Source organism: Oncorhynchus masou, chromosome 12 (genome assembly GCF_036934945.1).
Source record: "Oncorhynchus masou masou isolate Uvic2021 chromosome 12, UVic_Omas_1.1, whole genome shotgun sequence".
In the NCBI taxonomy this organism is placed as follows: Eukaryota; Metazoa; Chordata; class Actinopteri; order Salmoniformes; family Salmonidae; genus Oncorhynchus; species Oncorhynchus masou.
The window spans coordinates 50551277-50567350 of record NC_088223.1 but is presented as its reverse complement, the minus strand read 5'-3'; the positions used below and the strand labels follow the sequence as shown (position 1 = coordinate 50567350).

Genomic DNA, 16074 nt, shown 5'->3' with positions numbered 1-16074 from the left:
GCCGACAGCGTTGCTGGCATGGTCAAAGTGGCTAACGTAGGGTCTAGATTGCCCCTACGCATGTGAACACGCAAGTGTAGGGCAGAGGGGCGAGAGTGGAAGGGGTTGATTTGGGATTGGACCTCTCAGGTCTCCGCTCCAGCATGAGGGCCTAGAAGGGGCTGTGTTTATCGGATAGTTCTAGGCAGGGAACAGTTAATTGACTATACAGCAATGAGAAATGCCTCCCTGCTCACCCCCTAGGTCTCTCTCACTACCCTCCCCTTTCTCTCCTTAGCGCGGTCTCCTTACTTTTCTCTCCCCCTCTTCGGTTGTCTCTTTCATTCTCTCTCTCTCTCTCTCTCTCTTTGCTTTGCTGTGAGTAGGTGTTTCCCTACTGTGGGTGATTGGTGCAAGTCTATATAGGAGGGGAGACGCTCTGACAAGCTTAGAGTCTAGCGTAACACGCTCCTCACAGGACTACCTGTTTTTGTCAGTGATTTCTTTTTTCCTGAGAGGATTTACACTTTCAACTGACAGCATGTCGGAGGGCAGGAAGAAGGAGAGGAAAGGGAAAAAGAGTGGGGGGAAAAGGGCACGGAAAGAGGAGAGAGAGCGCAAAGAGAAAGAGGAGATCGAATTGGATCCAACAACAGGTAAAAATGACTCGATGGAGAGGACATTTGGAGGTGTGTGTGTGTGTGTGGTGGAATGGTGGGAGACTGCAGGGCCTGTGAAATAATGTATCACCTTGTCTTGTCATAGCTTGCCACATGGAAGTGTTTCCTAATGTGGGCAGCATACATGCAGGGGCACATCTGTTGGTGTGGTCGAATGTGCCTTTGGCGTGTGAGCCCAAATAAAAGCCCTCAATGAGCTGGGGACCTCACTGCGCACACCACGGTAACACCACTGCAACACACAGCTGGTTTGGGAACATCTTGACAGCGGCCGCAGCGCGTAACAATTGTTTTCTTCACATTTCACTTTCGCAAACGTGTCTCATACAGCAGCCTGAAACGATTGCTTCGTTTAGTTTTTCCATGTCCTCAAGGGAGTGGGAAAACACGGTTTCCGAAGCAAAACATTTCGCTCACACGGTGTATAGTGAGGTACAGTATTACACAGTAACCCTATTCCTCACAGTGTACAGTAAACATGGACCAACAGAACACGCCCAGGGCCGTCCACCGTCTCTCAGCTTTAGTTCCTAGCGGCAGTGTTTCCCTTGTCAAGTGGTTCTCTCATTTCTCGCAGGAAAACCCTCTGCTATTTGAATTGCACTGCAGCTGCTGTCCTCTGAGTCACAAACGCAGAAATGTGCTCTCTCACTGGTTGCTGCTGCAAGCCGCAACACGCCCCTGCAGTTTGACACACGGTTAGCAGGTAATGCCTGCCCCAATCTCAGTCCTACTCCACTTAAACTATGTCCCACACTAAAGGAATGATTCAACATTCTCTGTAGATACCACATTAGAGGTCTTCTCCGGTCCAAGAAGTTGGATCCGGACCTAAACAGACCAGAGGACAATCAGATCCAGAACCGAAAAGACCAGAACTTTATTTTTTTTTAAAGTGGGACCTGACACGAATGGACCCGAGAACAATCGGACCTGGACCCGATGACAACCAGACTTAGACCCGACCCTAACAGGTCCAGGTTTAGACCAGACCCGATTGGACAGGAGTGAAATAATGTTCAATAATGTTAATCAGCCAAGTTGCTCTTCTGGTTTACAAATAGGTATTTATATGTTGGCTAGGCCTTCTATAATTCAATAAATCCACCTTATCAGCGTAAAATAAATATGCTATAGGCTATGCAAAGCTGTGGTCAGGGCCATTCGGGTCTATCAACTGTAGTTACATAGACCCGAGACCCGATTTCCATCAAACAGGACCTGACCTGGGTTTGAGAGACAATTTGGACCCAGACCTGTCAGGTCTTGGATATTTGGGTCCACACACAGTCTCACATGGCAGGTTTAACCATGAATTAAATACTGGACTGGGAGTATCATAGTGGGAGGTTTTCAGCCAAAGCTAAAGTGTCTGTGACTGTGTGAGTAACCCAGCCTGTGAACCCTCTCCAGGGGCTATGAAAGAGGGCCTGCGTCCCTCAGTCTGCCTTCACTAGGGTGTCTGAAATGCCAGGCCCCCAGAGAGACACTCAATCAGAGACCTTTGAAATCGCAGAAATATCAGGTCACACAGACAAGGCACTGTATTGTATTGTATTGTCTTTCGCTACCCCCACCCCCACCCACCCACCCACCCAGGCCCGTACTTAGGTTTCTCCCTCTGGATTCCCCTGGCAGCAGTCACACCACCAGGGCTGAGCGCTCACAGCCTTGTCCGCTGTAAAACTGGGCGCTGGAGCTTCCATTCCTCCACTCTTTTAATGTGCTGATTATTCCATTGTTTCCTAATCTGTTTCTCAGATCTTGGTTATTAACCAACATCTCATAGAATACTAAATCTTCTTGACATGAAATTAGCCTGAAAGCTGTTAAACACAATTAAGAGAAGGGCCATACATTTGTTTGTAGTTAGTTATGAGAGAGAGGGGGGCACAATCAGGTCCAGAATTTAGCTGACACGCCTGGTGCCCAAATTGATGACATATCAAATTGATGACATATGTCGCGCAGCGATAGTCGAGGGGAGACGAACGAATTTGGTTCAGTCAGTCGTCCTGATGAGCCCTTCCCAGCTAGCCAGTGTGTTCTTGTAGCTAGAAACTTCTGTTACAAGAAGTTTCTTTGGAGTGTTCAGAATTATTCCGTTTCTATCAGAGTAATTATTATATTTTACGGAAATGTAGACGTTAATGACTTAGTTGTACAAATCACTAGCCTACAATAAATGTGCTTTAGCTGTCTCTCTGGCCTGATATTGGCGACACTATCTTAGCTACTTTCCTCTCCTTGCTGCGGCAAGCTGGAGTGAAGGACACCGTGCCCTGTGTTGTGTTCCCAGCTTGCAGCGCAAACTCTCCCCATTGAGCAGTGTAGACTGTATCACGGTGACATCCAGATGGTTACTACCAATATTACACAATATTTCCCATGCAGGCTGCTATCCTACTCTAAATAAAATGAACAAATTGGCCACGTTAGATACCGCCTGCGACATGTAATAGCCCGGTGGGATGCAACTCACGTCAGCAAAGATCCTCCCAACACCGTTGCACTGGTCATTAACACCGGCTTGTTACTTCAGCTAATTGGCATGTCACGGTGACATCCAGATGGTGAACAATACTACAAGTTACTTCTCCCTCGCCCTTCAAAATGAACACAACTTTATTTTCCAAGTTTTAACCAGGGCCATGCTGTTGTTGGTGCCAGCTAGCCGGCCCAGCATATAAACTAGCTAGCTGGGAAGGGCTCATCAGGATGACTGACCATTCGTCTCCACACTCGACTCTCATTGCGCGACATACGTCATCAATTTGGGCACCAGGCATGTCCGTATGTCCTCTCCCTTACCTGCAGGCAGCTTTCCTTTAATCTGTCATCCTCACCTGGTGTTATGTGGACTCCATGACACTATCCTTTTGTTTCAAAGACAGTAGATTTAACTAACTATGGCTGATTGACCCGTGTACTGTATAACGCCAAGTTATCACTACTGATTCTCTATTCATTCCTCGTGTTATTCATTCTCTGATTTTCTCTCTGCATTGTTAGGAATGAGTAGGGGAGAACCAGGACTAAAGTAAGAGTTTTAGTTTTTTTCCTAATTACTCAAGAGATCGATAGAGCTTGAGACACCATATTTCATGACAAACAACTCCTCTGTTATTAGTAAATGTCATTTCAATTCTATGGTGATAGACCAGAGAACAGAACGACCCTTTTGTACCTGCGTAAGGGCGGCCTTAACTTCATGTTTCTAGTTTGTAATGCTCTTTGCTTAAAACAAATGTAATTTTATTTAACTAGGCAAGTCATGTACTATCAGCCATAATTGAATGTTTCTGTCTATTTGAATAATTAGTGCTATAGGTTTGAAATGTATGAAAATGAACCATGCGTCAACATCGCAATGTTGCTCAACCACAATATTTTGCCTTACAACATTAATCAAACTATCACTTTAAATGGGGACGTAGTGGGAGATGTTTTCCACCATTTTTAATGACTATTCATGCTTAGCCCTACCAATCTTGATAGAATAAACGTCTTTATTCTCTTCCCAACGGCAAACTCATCTTGCTTACCACATTTCCATGGCTTGACATAACGTAATTGACTCCCAGAATCAAAAAAAATATTTTTAACCACTAACCTGTCGATAAAAGCTTGTGAGAATCTGATCCACCAAGTCGATTGATGAAGACATCATTTTAATGAGGTCATGTTTAATTTTGTAACATTCGGTCCTTTGTTGATATTTGTGAATGTAACAGTATAAACTTTAGACCGTCCCCTCGCCCATACCCGGGCGCGAACCAGGGACCCTCTGCACACATCAACAACAGTCACCCACGAAGCATTGTTACCCATCGCTCCACAAAAGCTGCGGCCCTTGCAGAGCAAGGGGAACCACTACTTCAAGGTCTCAGAGCAAGTGACGTCACCGATTGAAATGCTATTTAGCGCGTACCACCGCTAACTAAGCTAGCTGTTTCACATCCGTTACACTAACATAAAAGCAATATGAACTAGATACAGTGGCCAGTGCTAAAACATTGACTTTATTTTATTCCAGGTCATCAGTTTACATGGTCTTACCTTTGTCTCTCCTGTAACTTCTCCCAGGCTAACACCTAAGACTAGCTAGCATGATACTTTAAACCTATGCTGTCATTTAGTCACTAGATAGGATAAGAAAATGCATACGTTTGGAACCTTGAACGACTAAACGCAACTTTACAACTGAAGAACACTTCCGGGTCATTTTTTTATTTTATTTTTACGTCCATCGCTCAAAACCAAATTTTGCGAAACATGGTCAGACTGGGCTGTTTCTTTGCAGGGAGCTCATCCTCCACCTTAGGAAAGGGCTGACTTTACTACGTCGTTCTAGCTTCTGTGTTATCTGAGAAAATGGCCATCTTACTTTCACCCCTTGTTACTTTCATATGGCTCTGCCCTAAGCATTTCACTTTTAGCCTGTTGTTTACAACGCATGTGACAAGTAACATTTGATTTTATTTCTTCTGCTAATTTAAAATTGCCCTTAGGTAAACACAGTTCCTAATTTCCCAAGTCCATTATGAAACTTGCTGGGGGGGGGGGGGGTTCTCTCCATTTGATGGGTCAGTCAGCCTGTTGTTTTACTGCATAATAACAATTATTATTATTACAGCCCATTTATCTGTGTGCGTGTGGTGTTCCTGTCTTATCTCTCTGGTCACCAGTCAGACAATGTGGCTATTGACTCAGAGAGGAGCGTGGTGTTATAGTGAACCTGATGATAATCTGCAGTGCTTTGTCTGGAGGGGGGGAAAAAACATTAAAACAGCACCTCAAAGAGAGCCTGCGACTCCATTTGAAGACTCTTAGGGGAGGGAAAACGATTATGTTAAGCTTCCAAGTAGCACACTGTTTCTTCAGTTTGTGCCACCTCACTTTTCGTATCTGTTGTACTGTACTGCTTGTGATTCTACATTTCTTCTACACACGGCTGTAGTTTATCCAAGTCTTCCTGCTTCATGCTGTATGGCTTTGGGGTGTTTGACTCACTTTTTTTTTTGTCCTGAAAATGTTCAGGCAGTTTTATCTGCTTTATGTTGACATGAAAGAGAACAGGCAGCCACACACGGAATGTATGTACTTTTTCAGCCATTTGAAGTCTTTCTGTCCAATGTTGGTGGATCATTTTACCCAGTTTTAATGTCACTCCTGAAGCACTATGATCAATGATCATGAGTGTGTACTTTTAACACAGCCGAGATTTACTTCAAAGTGCATTTCAAGAAGACGGATGGACAGATGCTCAGCAATGTAGAATGAATAAAAACGGATCATTTATGAGCGGTAGTGGAAATGTGGTCATTGTTTGTGCTGAAAGGGTAATCCTACTCATTCTCATCTTTCGACAAGGGACTTATTTTAATTAGGTAAGTTAGGGGTGTTGTAAAGATTGCCAAATAATGACATTAACATACTGCTCTCGCATTCTTAGCAAAATAAAGTATGACTCTCCGAGGAGGTCTCAAACCCAGGCTACCAGCACCAATGACTAATACCCTAACCACTGTCCCAATAAGGGTTATCCCTAAGATGTGTACTTATTAGGCCAGTATAGGCCCTGTCCAGACACAAACCCTAAGCCCTTCTTCCCGGGCACTTGTGTAGATCTGAAATAACTGGATAGGTGAAAGCAGTAGGGGGAATGCACTTTCTCAGCTCTGGTAAAAGTACTCAATTATTTATTTATTCAGGAGTAACATTAACTCAAAATTATATGCCCCCACCAACATTAGACAACTATACAAAAAGTCCTAAAATTGCAGAAAAAGGTCAATCAAATCAATGATGAGAGAATAGTCAGAACCTGACACAGACATGTTGGTGTAGCAGAAAAATAGGAATGCTGTGAACCAAGAGGTTGTGAGTTCAAATCCCAGGGGAGGACATAATTACAGTTGACTAATAATTACTGTATATAAATGAACATGTGCATTGTGGTCATGTGTGTCAAATATGTAAATTGAAAACACTGTTAAAAACATTCTGTGTGTCCCTAACCTTGCCAACAAAGAGCTGTGAATGGCTCAGTGGTTCATCAATCACAGCCTTGATGGGCTCTGCCACAGTAACAAGGAGTGATGTGTAATGAAACAATAATTTTTTTTTTGGGGGGGGGGAACGTTTCTTTGGGACCATCAGGCGACGTCATGACGACAGATGCACAGGAATGTTCTTGCAACGTTCCCATGGAATGTTTCTAGAACATTAATATCTTGTATTTTGAGAACATGGCAAACGTGTTTCATTTGACATTAATGAAAGGGTCTCTTGGAAACAGTCCTTGCGCATCACTGGAACATTTCTCTGAAAACGTTAGGTAATGACCTAATGAGACTCTAAAGTTATGGGAACGTTTGTTGTTAGCTGGTAGCAAGGGCAGACCTCTGTATCGGTACCGGAACATTCTGTCGTACTGACTGACTCCCAAAGCCTGGGAATATGGCTTACTAGGCTCTCCTCAGGCTATGTGCTGCTCTGAATTGGGTAGTAGAAGCGGATATATGTAAATCAAGCACAGTATTCTCCTCTAGACTGTTTTCTATACAAGTCTTGATTTTAACATTAATTTCCTCAATGCTCATCCTTTACAAAACTATGTGCTGAACCAGACCTAATGAGAAGAGCAGGGTACAAGGAGTACACTGTTGGTAATCTTGTCATAGGTGAAGATTCCTTAATGTTTGTCAGCTGGGGTTGTTTATTTTGTATTGTGGTTGGTTTATCTTGTTATCGGGAATCACAAGGATACATGGAGCCTACAGCAGTAAGAGGCTGGGATGCTTTCAGTCAAGGATTAGTCTGAGGACATTACATAACTAACAAAGTTGGCTGGAGATCCCCATAGCTTTCCGCCAACTCTGTCGCCATTGCAGAAAAAAAGAACCTTGAGGTTAAAACCCGAGGATGAGCTCCTATCTCCCTCTGCCTCATCTGGCTAGCTGTGATAGCTCACTCTCTGTGTGTGTGTGTGTGTGTGTGTGTGTGTGTGTGTGTGTGTGTGTGTGTGTGTGTGTGTGTGTGTGTGTGTGTGTGTGTGTGTGTGTGTGTGTGTGTGTGTGTGTGTGTGTGTGTGTGAGTTTACCCCCTGCAGTGAGAATGATCATTAGCCCTCCTTTTTTAATCTAACAGGAAGTTGTTGACAGTTCTGAGGCTCTGTCTCCTCTAAGTGTTTTCTAACAAGGCTTGTGAGAGATGTGTACAGCTGGAGTTGGACTAAAAATAGCATGTGTCCTATTGATCTATGATGCATGGTCTTTGTTCTGATTTAGACATTCCCTTGTTTGATTCCAGCAAGTGCAGATGACACTGACAGCTCATCTTGAAATGGCTCAGATAATTTAGAGATAAAAATAATTTAAGTTCGACGTACTAAACCCTTAGCCACTCCCTGCAAAACTTGGTATGTACACAGGTGCTCCAATCAGCAATGGATTAGGAGAACTTCTGAGAATGTCAGGGTAGAATGGTGCTTCCAAAATTGGGTAAATTGTATTGATGGCCCCTTGTATAGATTTGTATATAAAGTGCATACGGAAAGTATTCAGACCACTGACTTTTTCCAAATGTTACATTACAGCCTTATTCTAAAATTGATTTTTTCCCTCATCAATCTACAGACAATACCCCACAATGACAAAAAAAACTGTTTTTTTTAGAAATATTTGCAAAGTTATACAAATAAAATAAATGTCATATCACATTTACATAAGCATTCAGGCCCTTTACTCAGTACTTTGTTGAAGCGCCTTTGGCAGCGATTACAGCCTTGAGTCTTCTTGGGTATGACTCTACAAGCTTGGCGCACCTGTATTTGAGGAGTTTCTCCCAGGTCCTCTCGAGCTCTGTCAGGTTGGATGCTGCACAGCTTTTTTCCAGTCTCTTCAGCGATGTTAGATCGGGTTCAAGTCTGGGCTCTGGCTGGGCCACTCAAGGACATTCAGAGACTTGTCCCGAAGCCTGCATTGTCTTGGCTGTGTGCTTTGGGTCATTGTCCTGTTGGAAGGTGAACCTTCACCCCAGTCTGAGGTCCTGAGCGCTCTGGAGCAGGTTTTCATCAAGGATCTCTCTGTACTTTGCTCCGTTCATCTTTCCCTCGATCCTGACTTGTCTCCCAGTCCCTGCCTCTGAAAAACGTCCCCACAGCATGATGCTGCCACCACCATGCTTCCCCATATGGATGGTGCCAGGTTTCCTCCAGACGTGACGCTTGGCATTCAGGCCTAAGAGTTCAATCTTGGTTTCATCTGATCATTGAATCTTGTATCTAATGGTCTGAGAGGTCTTTAGGTGCCTTTTGGCAAACTTTGAATGGGCTGTCATGTGCCTTTTACTGAGTGGTTTCCATCTGTCCACTCTACAATAAAAGGCCTGACTGGTGGAGTGCTGCAGAGATGGTTCTCCGCGCTCTAGTGACGACTCCTTGTGCATCATGTCTGGGCTGTGTAGGATGACCGCTGGCTCCGCATAGGGATCTCAGAGCCAGGCAGGGGGTAGAGGTCTGACTGTCATAGGACATGTAGCCTACATAGGACAGAGCAGCTCCCCTCTCTTCCCTGTAGGATGCAGGGCCAAGCTATTCTGCTGTTACTCCATACTGTACTAGAGAGAATCAAGCTTGTACTGTATCTGTAGTCCTTCAGAATGGCCTCTGCTCCTTTCTATGTACATAGTCATTTTGACAAAGGTATGGGGTTAGAGAGCATAGTCCGTACCACGAGTATAAAGTACTATCAATATCTTTGCAGAATTATCAAGGCTAGTTCCAAATTCAAAGGCTGACTCAGTGAACACTGAGGGGTTAGTGAACATCAAGTGTAGACTGTCTGAACGTAGACCAAATAGTTCCTTACTGCACATTACAAGTGGACTGTCCGAGCACACTGCAGACCGAACACTAGTACTCTGTGTTGTGTTGTAGTGGACCATCCTTATCTGCAGTCCTTTAAAGGGAACTCGCCTTACTGCAATACACATTCCATCAAACCCCACTACATTCTGAAGAGCTCAATATCACTTAGGAATTTCCACAGAGGGATATTGAAGAAATATTAGTCATTCTCTTCCATATATAGGTTTTTAGGACAGACAGCCTGTCTTCTTTACTGGGTCGGGGAAGTGGGGCAATCCCTCCCAAATGAGGACATCCGGTGCACTTTTAATTGAAGTAATTACCTATTATTTATTTAGTATTTTTTATTATATTGGATACCGTAATTGTATATTTAAAAATAAAAAAATCCCAACTCTTACCACTCTCCCCTGATTTGAAATAAACTAATGGACAACAGTAATGCTACTTACAACTATTTCCGCTCGCATGTAAAATAGAGTACATGTAGTAAAATGATTATATACACGCACATATACAGTACCAGTCAAAAGTTTGGACAGACCTACTCATTCCAGGATTTTTCTTTATTTGTACAATTTTCTACATTGTAGAATACTAGTGAAGACGTCAAAACTATGAAATAACACTTAGGACAGCTCTACAGGGAGACAGGACGGACAGCTGACTGTCCTCGCAGTGGCAGACCATGTGTCACAACACCTGCACAGGATCAATACACCCGAACATCACACCTGCGGGACAGCTACGGGATGGCAACAACAACTGCCCGAGTTACACCAGGAAAGCACAATCCCTCCATCAGTGCTCAGACTGTCCGCAATACGCTGATAGAGGCTGGACTGAGGGCTTGTACGCCTGTTTCTCTTCTCTGACGAGTCACATTTTTTTTCTCACCAGGGGTGATGGTCAGATTCGTGTTTATCATCAAAGGAATGAGCGTTACACCGAGGCCTGTACTCTGGAGCGGGATCGATTTGGAGGTGGAGGGTCTGTCATGGTCTGGGGGCGGTGTGTCACAGCATCATCAGACTGAGCTTGTTGTCATTGCAGGCAATCTCAATGCTATGCGCTACAGGGAAGACATCCTCCTCCCTTATGTGGTACCATTTCTGCAGGCTCATCCTGACATGACCCCCCAGCATGATAAAGCCACCAGCCTTACTGCTCATTCTGTGAGTGATTTCCTGCAAGACAGGAATGTCAGTGTTCTGCCATGGCCAGCAAAGAGCCCTGATCTCAGTCCCATTGGGCATGTCTGGGACCTGTTGGATCGGGCCATTCCCCCTATATATGTCCGGGAACTTGCAGGTGCCTTGGTGGAAGAGTGGGGTAATGTCTCACAGCAAGAACTGGAAAATCTGGGGCAGTCCATGAGGAGATGCACTGCAGTACTTAATGCAGCTGGTGGCCACACCAGATATTGACTGTTCGTTTTGATTTTGACCCCTCCCCTTTTGTTCAGGGACACATTATTCCATTTCTGTTAGTCACATGTCTGTGGAACTTGTTCAGTTTATGTCTCAGTTGTTGAATCTGGTTATGTTCATACAAATATTTACACATGTAAAGTTTCCTGAAAATATACGCAGTTGACAGCGGGGACTTATTTTTTGCTGAGTTTATAAATGTTTCATTAAAAATGACACGTAAAATAGCTTCAAATCAATTCTCCTGAAGTATTGCTTGCTGCACTTCTTCTCTCTTGTGTCGGTCTTTTTTTCTTCTCTTTCTTTCTCTTAGAGAAAGTTGATTTGTCTGTGCTTGTCTCTCTCTTTTTTTTCTACCTAGAGGGCTACAGCAGTTACAGTATGCGACTGCATCGTCTTGCATTTTTGTGTGCAAACGTTTTCACTGTGGCCTGTGGGCCTCGGTTGGGGCCGTGTTCTATACTGAGTATGGACATCCCCGAAAGTATTTCCTGAGACATTGTGCATATTATATGTCCACTGCGCTGCAGACAATTTTCTTAAGTTATGCACGCCAGGATATACCAGAGATAAGGGACTGTTGATATTGCAACCGCACAACTCAAACGCTGGTTCACCAGTACGTAGCTGCGGGATGATACAGGTGCCAGATGATGTGTGCTCATGATATGCTCTTATCTATTCAGTTGTGTGGGTTCGGCGTTGGACACCCTCTCTGCTGTACGACAGACAGTTTAGTTTGAGTTGAGTCGGGTCTCTCTATCTCTCCCCCATGTGGTGGATATCAAATGATCTGGAGAAGTGCTCGAAATAGTTTCCTAATTCTATTTTCTATTAGTTTACAATTCTAAAATATTGTGTAGGTGTACTAGCCCACTAGTGTAGCAAGCAACACGGTGTTGGGCGCAGCCCAGTGAGTGGTGCTTTACAATCACTGGTGCTGTAATGTACAGCTGTCTCTTTGTGCTCAGTTTTAATAGACACAATCTTAGTTACAACACCCCTCTCGTTATCTCTCTTTCACACACACACACACACACACACACACACACACACACACACACACACACACACACACACACACACACACACACACACACACACACACACACACACACACACACACACACACACACACATACATACATACATACATACATACATACATACATACATACATACATACATACATACATACATACATACACACACACACACACACACACACACACACACTGTAATTATGCAGTACAAAGAAATGTGTGCTCTGTTCACAACGTTCTATTCCTAGGAAGTGTTTGGGGAAACTTACAATTTATCCTACAGTACCATTTCTACTGACCTGCATGCCAGTTATGATATTCATATGCACGTTTTCATGGGACAGTTTCATTTCAATATATATATATTTTTTCCTCAAAATCATCAATGTCACATGTTTTTAATAATATAAATCGAAATGGAAGAATATAACACTTTAGATTCCTCTAAAGCGAGAGCATCAGCCTCTGATATATGAACACACTGATTCACAGTGGGCCATTGGCGGCTAAAGAAATGAGCACGTGGAACTAAGAGATGGTTTAGGCCAATGTAGCAGTAGGCCTATCATTTCCATTTCAGGTTATTTCAATCGCATTCATCTCTCTACTGTCATCTCTCTACTGTGCCTGTCTGCCTCTTCTATCTGTCTTGACTTGAGCTATCGCTAGTGAAGCGCAACATTGTATCAAATCATTCAAATCAACTGGGCCCGGCCCAATGACTGTATATAGGAAGGTCAGGCCCGAAGCTGTCGTTGACGAACTTGCAACATTGTATCAACTAGCCTATTCCGGGCCCTCAGAGTTTCCCACGCCAGTGAGCTCAGGACAGACACAGCTGTTTTTGCGCAAAGGGAAATGTGTTCAGGTATTTTATGACGTTTCCACTGGATATATGGGATCCTCAGAGCATGACATTTTACTCTTTCACACCGAGGCCTAGTGATTATCGAGGGAGAGTTTTGGAGCTATTTTTCAAATACTGTGAGGAACTAATGTCAGTCGCAATGGATTTTAAAATAAATACAGACTTCATTGAATTTCTGTGTGAGGTGAAGAAAAAATGGCAGAAAAACAAGTTAATTAAGAAGATCAGAAATCAGACATCCCCAAATGGGCACTTTCCTACATTTGTGCGCAGTTAGTCTACTTCTATGCGTGCTCAGGCACGCACTCCATCGAGGACAGAAAGCAGACACATGCTCATTGCGTGGAGCGCTCCAAGCAAAATACAATGAAAACATTTAAATGATGGTCGGAAATAAATCAGAACTTGTTTGTGTAGCAGGTTGTGAACTCTGTAAACAATGTTTCCACTCCGAGAATGGTAAATGACTGTGTAGTCCTAATTGATCCACTCATGAACAGAAATTAACGTAACTAAATGACAGGAATTAACAGTAAATGTACTACTGGTGACATGTAATGCGGAATTTATTTACAAAAAATAATGGATGGAGAGGTTTTTTGGGGGGTTGGGGGGGGGGGGGGGATCTCGGATGGTTGAGGGGCAGCACACGGGAAACTGTGGGGGGGGGATCTTGGAGGTTTGGTGACTTGAAGATTGGATGCTTGGGCCAGTGGCCGATAGGTTGTTGGTTCGGGTCCCCTTTTAGACTTGGCGGGAGATCTGTTGGGGCACGGTTGACCCTGGTTGCTCCTGTGGGTTGCTCTGGGTGGAAGTCTGTTAGATGACTGAATGTAATGTAAATGTTGAGCCGTTGTTGCTCCTAGACTTTTCCACTTAACAATAACAGCACTTACAGTTGACCGGGGCAGCTCTAGCAGGGCAGAAATGTGACGAACTGACTTGTTTGAAAGGTGGCATCCTATGACGGTGCCACGTTGAAAGTCACTGAGCTCTTCAGTACTGCCAATGTTTGTCAATGGAGACTGCATGGCTGGGTGCTTGATTTTATATATAGCCAAATCCACTAATTTGAAGGGGTATCCACATACTTTTGGCCATGTAGTGCATCTTGCCTGTCATATGAACATCCTTTTCAGACTCAAAAAGTGTTCCCTGGAGATTGGTCTGCTGTCCAAAAGATTTCAAATAGAAATGGTCTTGATATGAACATTTTAAGTTGCATGTATTTGAAAATATCTACATTGGTCAGTGTAAAATTCATTTTAAATTCTGTCATGGACATTTATGTGTTACTTATTACCACGTCATTTACGGTTTCTATGCCTTTCGTTTTCCATGTAGGTCAATTCCAACTTGTCCATAATATTCGTAATCTCTCGTCATACTTGAGTCAAAGTAAAGATACCTTAATAGAAAATGACTCAAGTAAAAGTGAAACTTGTGTAAAAGTGTAAGTATTTGGTTTTACATATACTTAAGTATCAAAAGTAAATGTCATTGCTCAAGTATACATCATTTCAAATTCCTTATATTAAGCAAACCAGACGGTACGATTTTCCTTGTTTTTCTTTTCAAATTTAGGGATAGCCAAGGGCACACTCAACACATTACAAACAAACAAACAAAACATTACAAACAAGTAATTTGTGTTTAGTGAGTCAGATCAGAGGCAGTAGGGTTGACCAGTGATGTTGTCTTGATAAGTACATGAATTGGACCATTTTCTTGTCATGCTAAGCATTCAAAATGTAAAGAGTTCTTCTGCATGTCAGGGAAATATATTGAGTAAAAAGTACATTGTTTTCTTTAGAAATGTAGTGAAGTAAAAGTACAGATACCCCAAAACACTACTTAAGTAGTACTTTAAAGTATTTTTACTTAAGTACTTTACACCACTGCTCTTTTTCCCTGGCCACTTTGTCAGAATATATTGAATGAGTTTCCTTTTTAACAATAAATTAGCCATGTAAAAATTGCTCTTCTTTTCCTATTATCAGCCAAACCATTGGAATTATAGCTAGCTAGACTCAATTCACCCATTACCATGATGGGTTGTATTTGAGATACTTACCACGATCCTAGCCAACATTTCCAGATACTTATCCATGCCCAACCAATACCACCAGAATCAATGCCTGTCAGTTATATACCTAGCTGTACAATGATGGATGCCCTGCCAAACATGCTGTAGCTACAACTGGCTCTAAGTACACCTCCAATTGTGTTCCAATTTCCCTCCTGCATAAACAGCATATTCTCACAAGAGTCAGAGATTGAGGCACTTCATGATGACCCACTGTGATAATGTGTCTGAAAGAGAAAGCGGGAGAATGAGCGAGAGGGAATGAGAAAGACCGCAACCTCACCTTGAGAAGCCCGTCCCCTTCACCCCTGTTCACCTCTCTCCTCTGTACCCTGGGGGAATCCCAGTCCTCAACGAACATGAGTGCAGCTGTCAGCTGTGACAGCAGAGCAGGCCAGAGACCATAGGGAGGGAGAAGACCGCCAACTGTACAGCCCATCCTCCCTCCCTCTACCCATCCATCCATCCATCCTCCCAGAGCTGGGCTAACCCTGTTGTCTAGCTTGGGGTAATTCCATAGTAACGGAATTACACTTTGACTCAGATTTTTGACTTTAAAATGCATGCCAATCAAAAACCCGTTGACTTCAAAGTTTAACAAACCATACAGCCCTTTGCACAAGGACTACTTTGAACAATTTACACTGAACATTTTACACAAAAACACATTTACTGGAAGAACAGTGCAGATGCAAAGTTTGGCAACAGAATTACTGTAAAATCTCCCTCAGTTATTAAGTCCAAAGTTAAATATCTGCTCCGAATTAAGATACAAAGATGTCTACAGAAAGAATGGAGGTGTCAGCTATGACATGACACCTTGAGTTTGGGAAAAAAAGAAAAAAAAGATTTTGCTTATTGAACTACAGTGGGATTTACGTCCGGTAACAGAATTATGTTAAAGGAATTACATCATGGGACCCGGATCTGTCCTATATAGAAATGCAGAATTATATAAATTAATATCATTCTATTTGTGGTGTTGTATCCTGAATAGGTACACAAAGGTAGAAATATGTAATATCCTTCTTTTGCATATTTGGGTATTATTCTACACACGGGCTATTATTGTCTTGAGCTCCGCCCCCAAACAAGACCACATTTGTTTGGTCCAGA

General features: G+C 43.1%; 1 protein-coding gene across 2 annotated transcripts in view; it reads left to right on the top strand.

Annotated features, from left to right (window-relative positions):
• Nucleotides 1-293: 293 nt before the first annotated feature.
• Nucleotides 294-16074, top strand: part of LOC135550303 (pro-neuregulin-2, membrane-bound isoform-like) — a 65399-nt gene continuing 49618 nt past the window's right edge. Inside the window, exon 1 of one of the 2 annotated variants that reach the window (XM_064980973.1) lies at nucleotides 294-635. In XM_064980973.1, coding sequence (XP_064837045.1) covers nucleotides 521-635 — 115 coding nt within the window. In that variant the 5' untranslated portion in view covers nucleotides 294-520. The remainder of the gene's footprint in view (nucleotides 636-16074) is intronic. The other variant, XM_064980975.1, reaches the window with a different exon arrangement.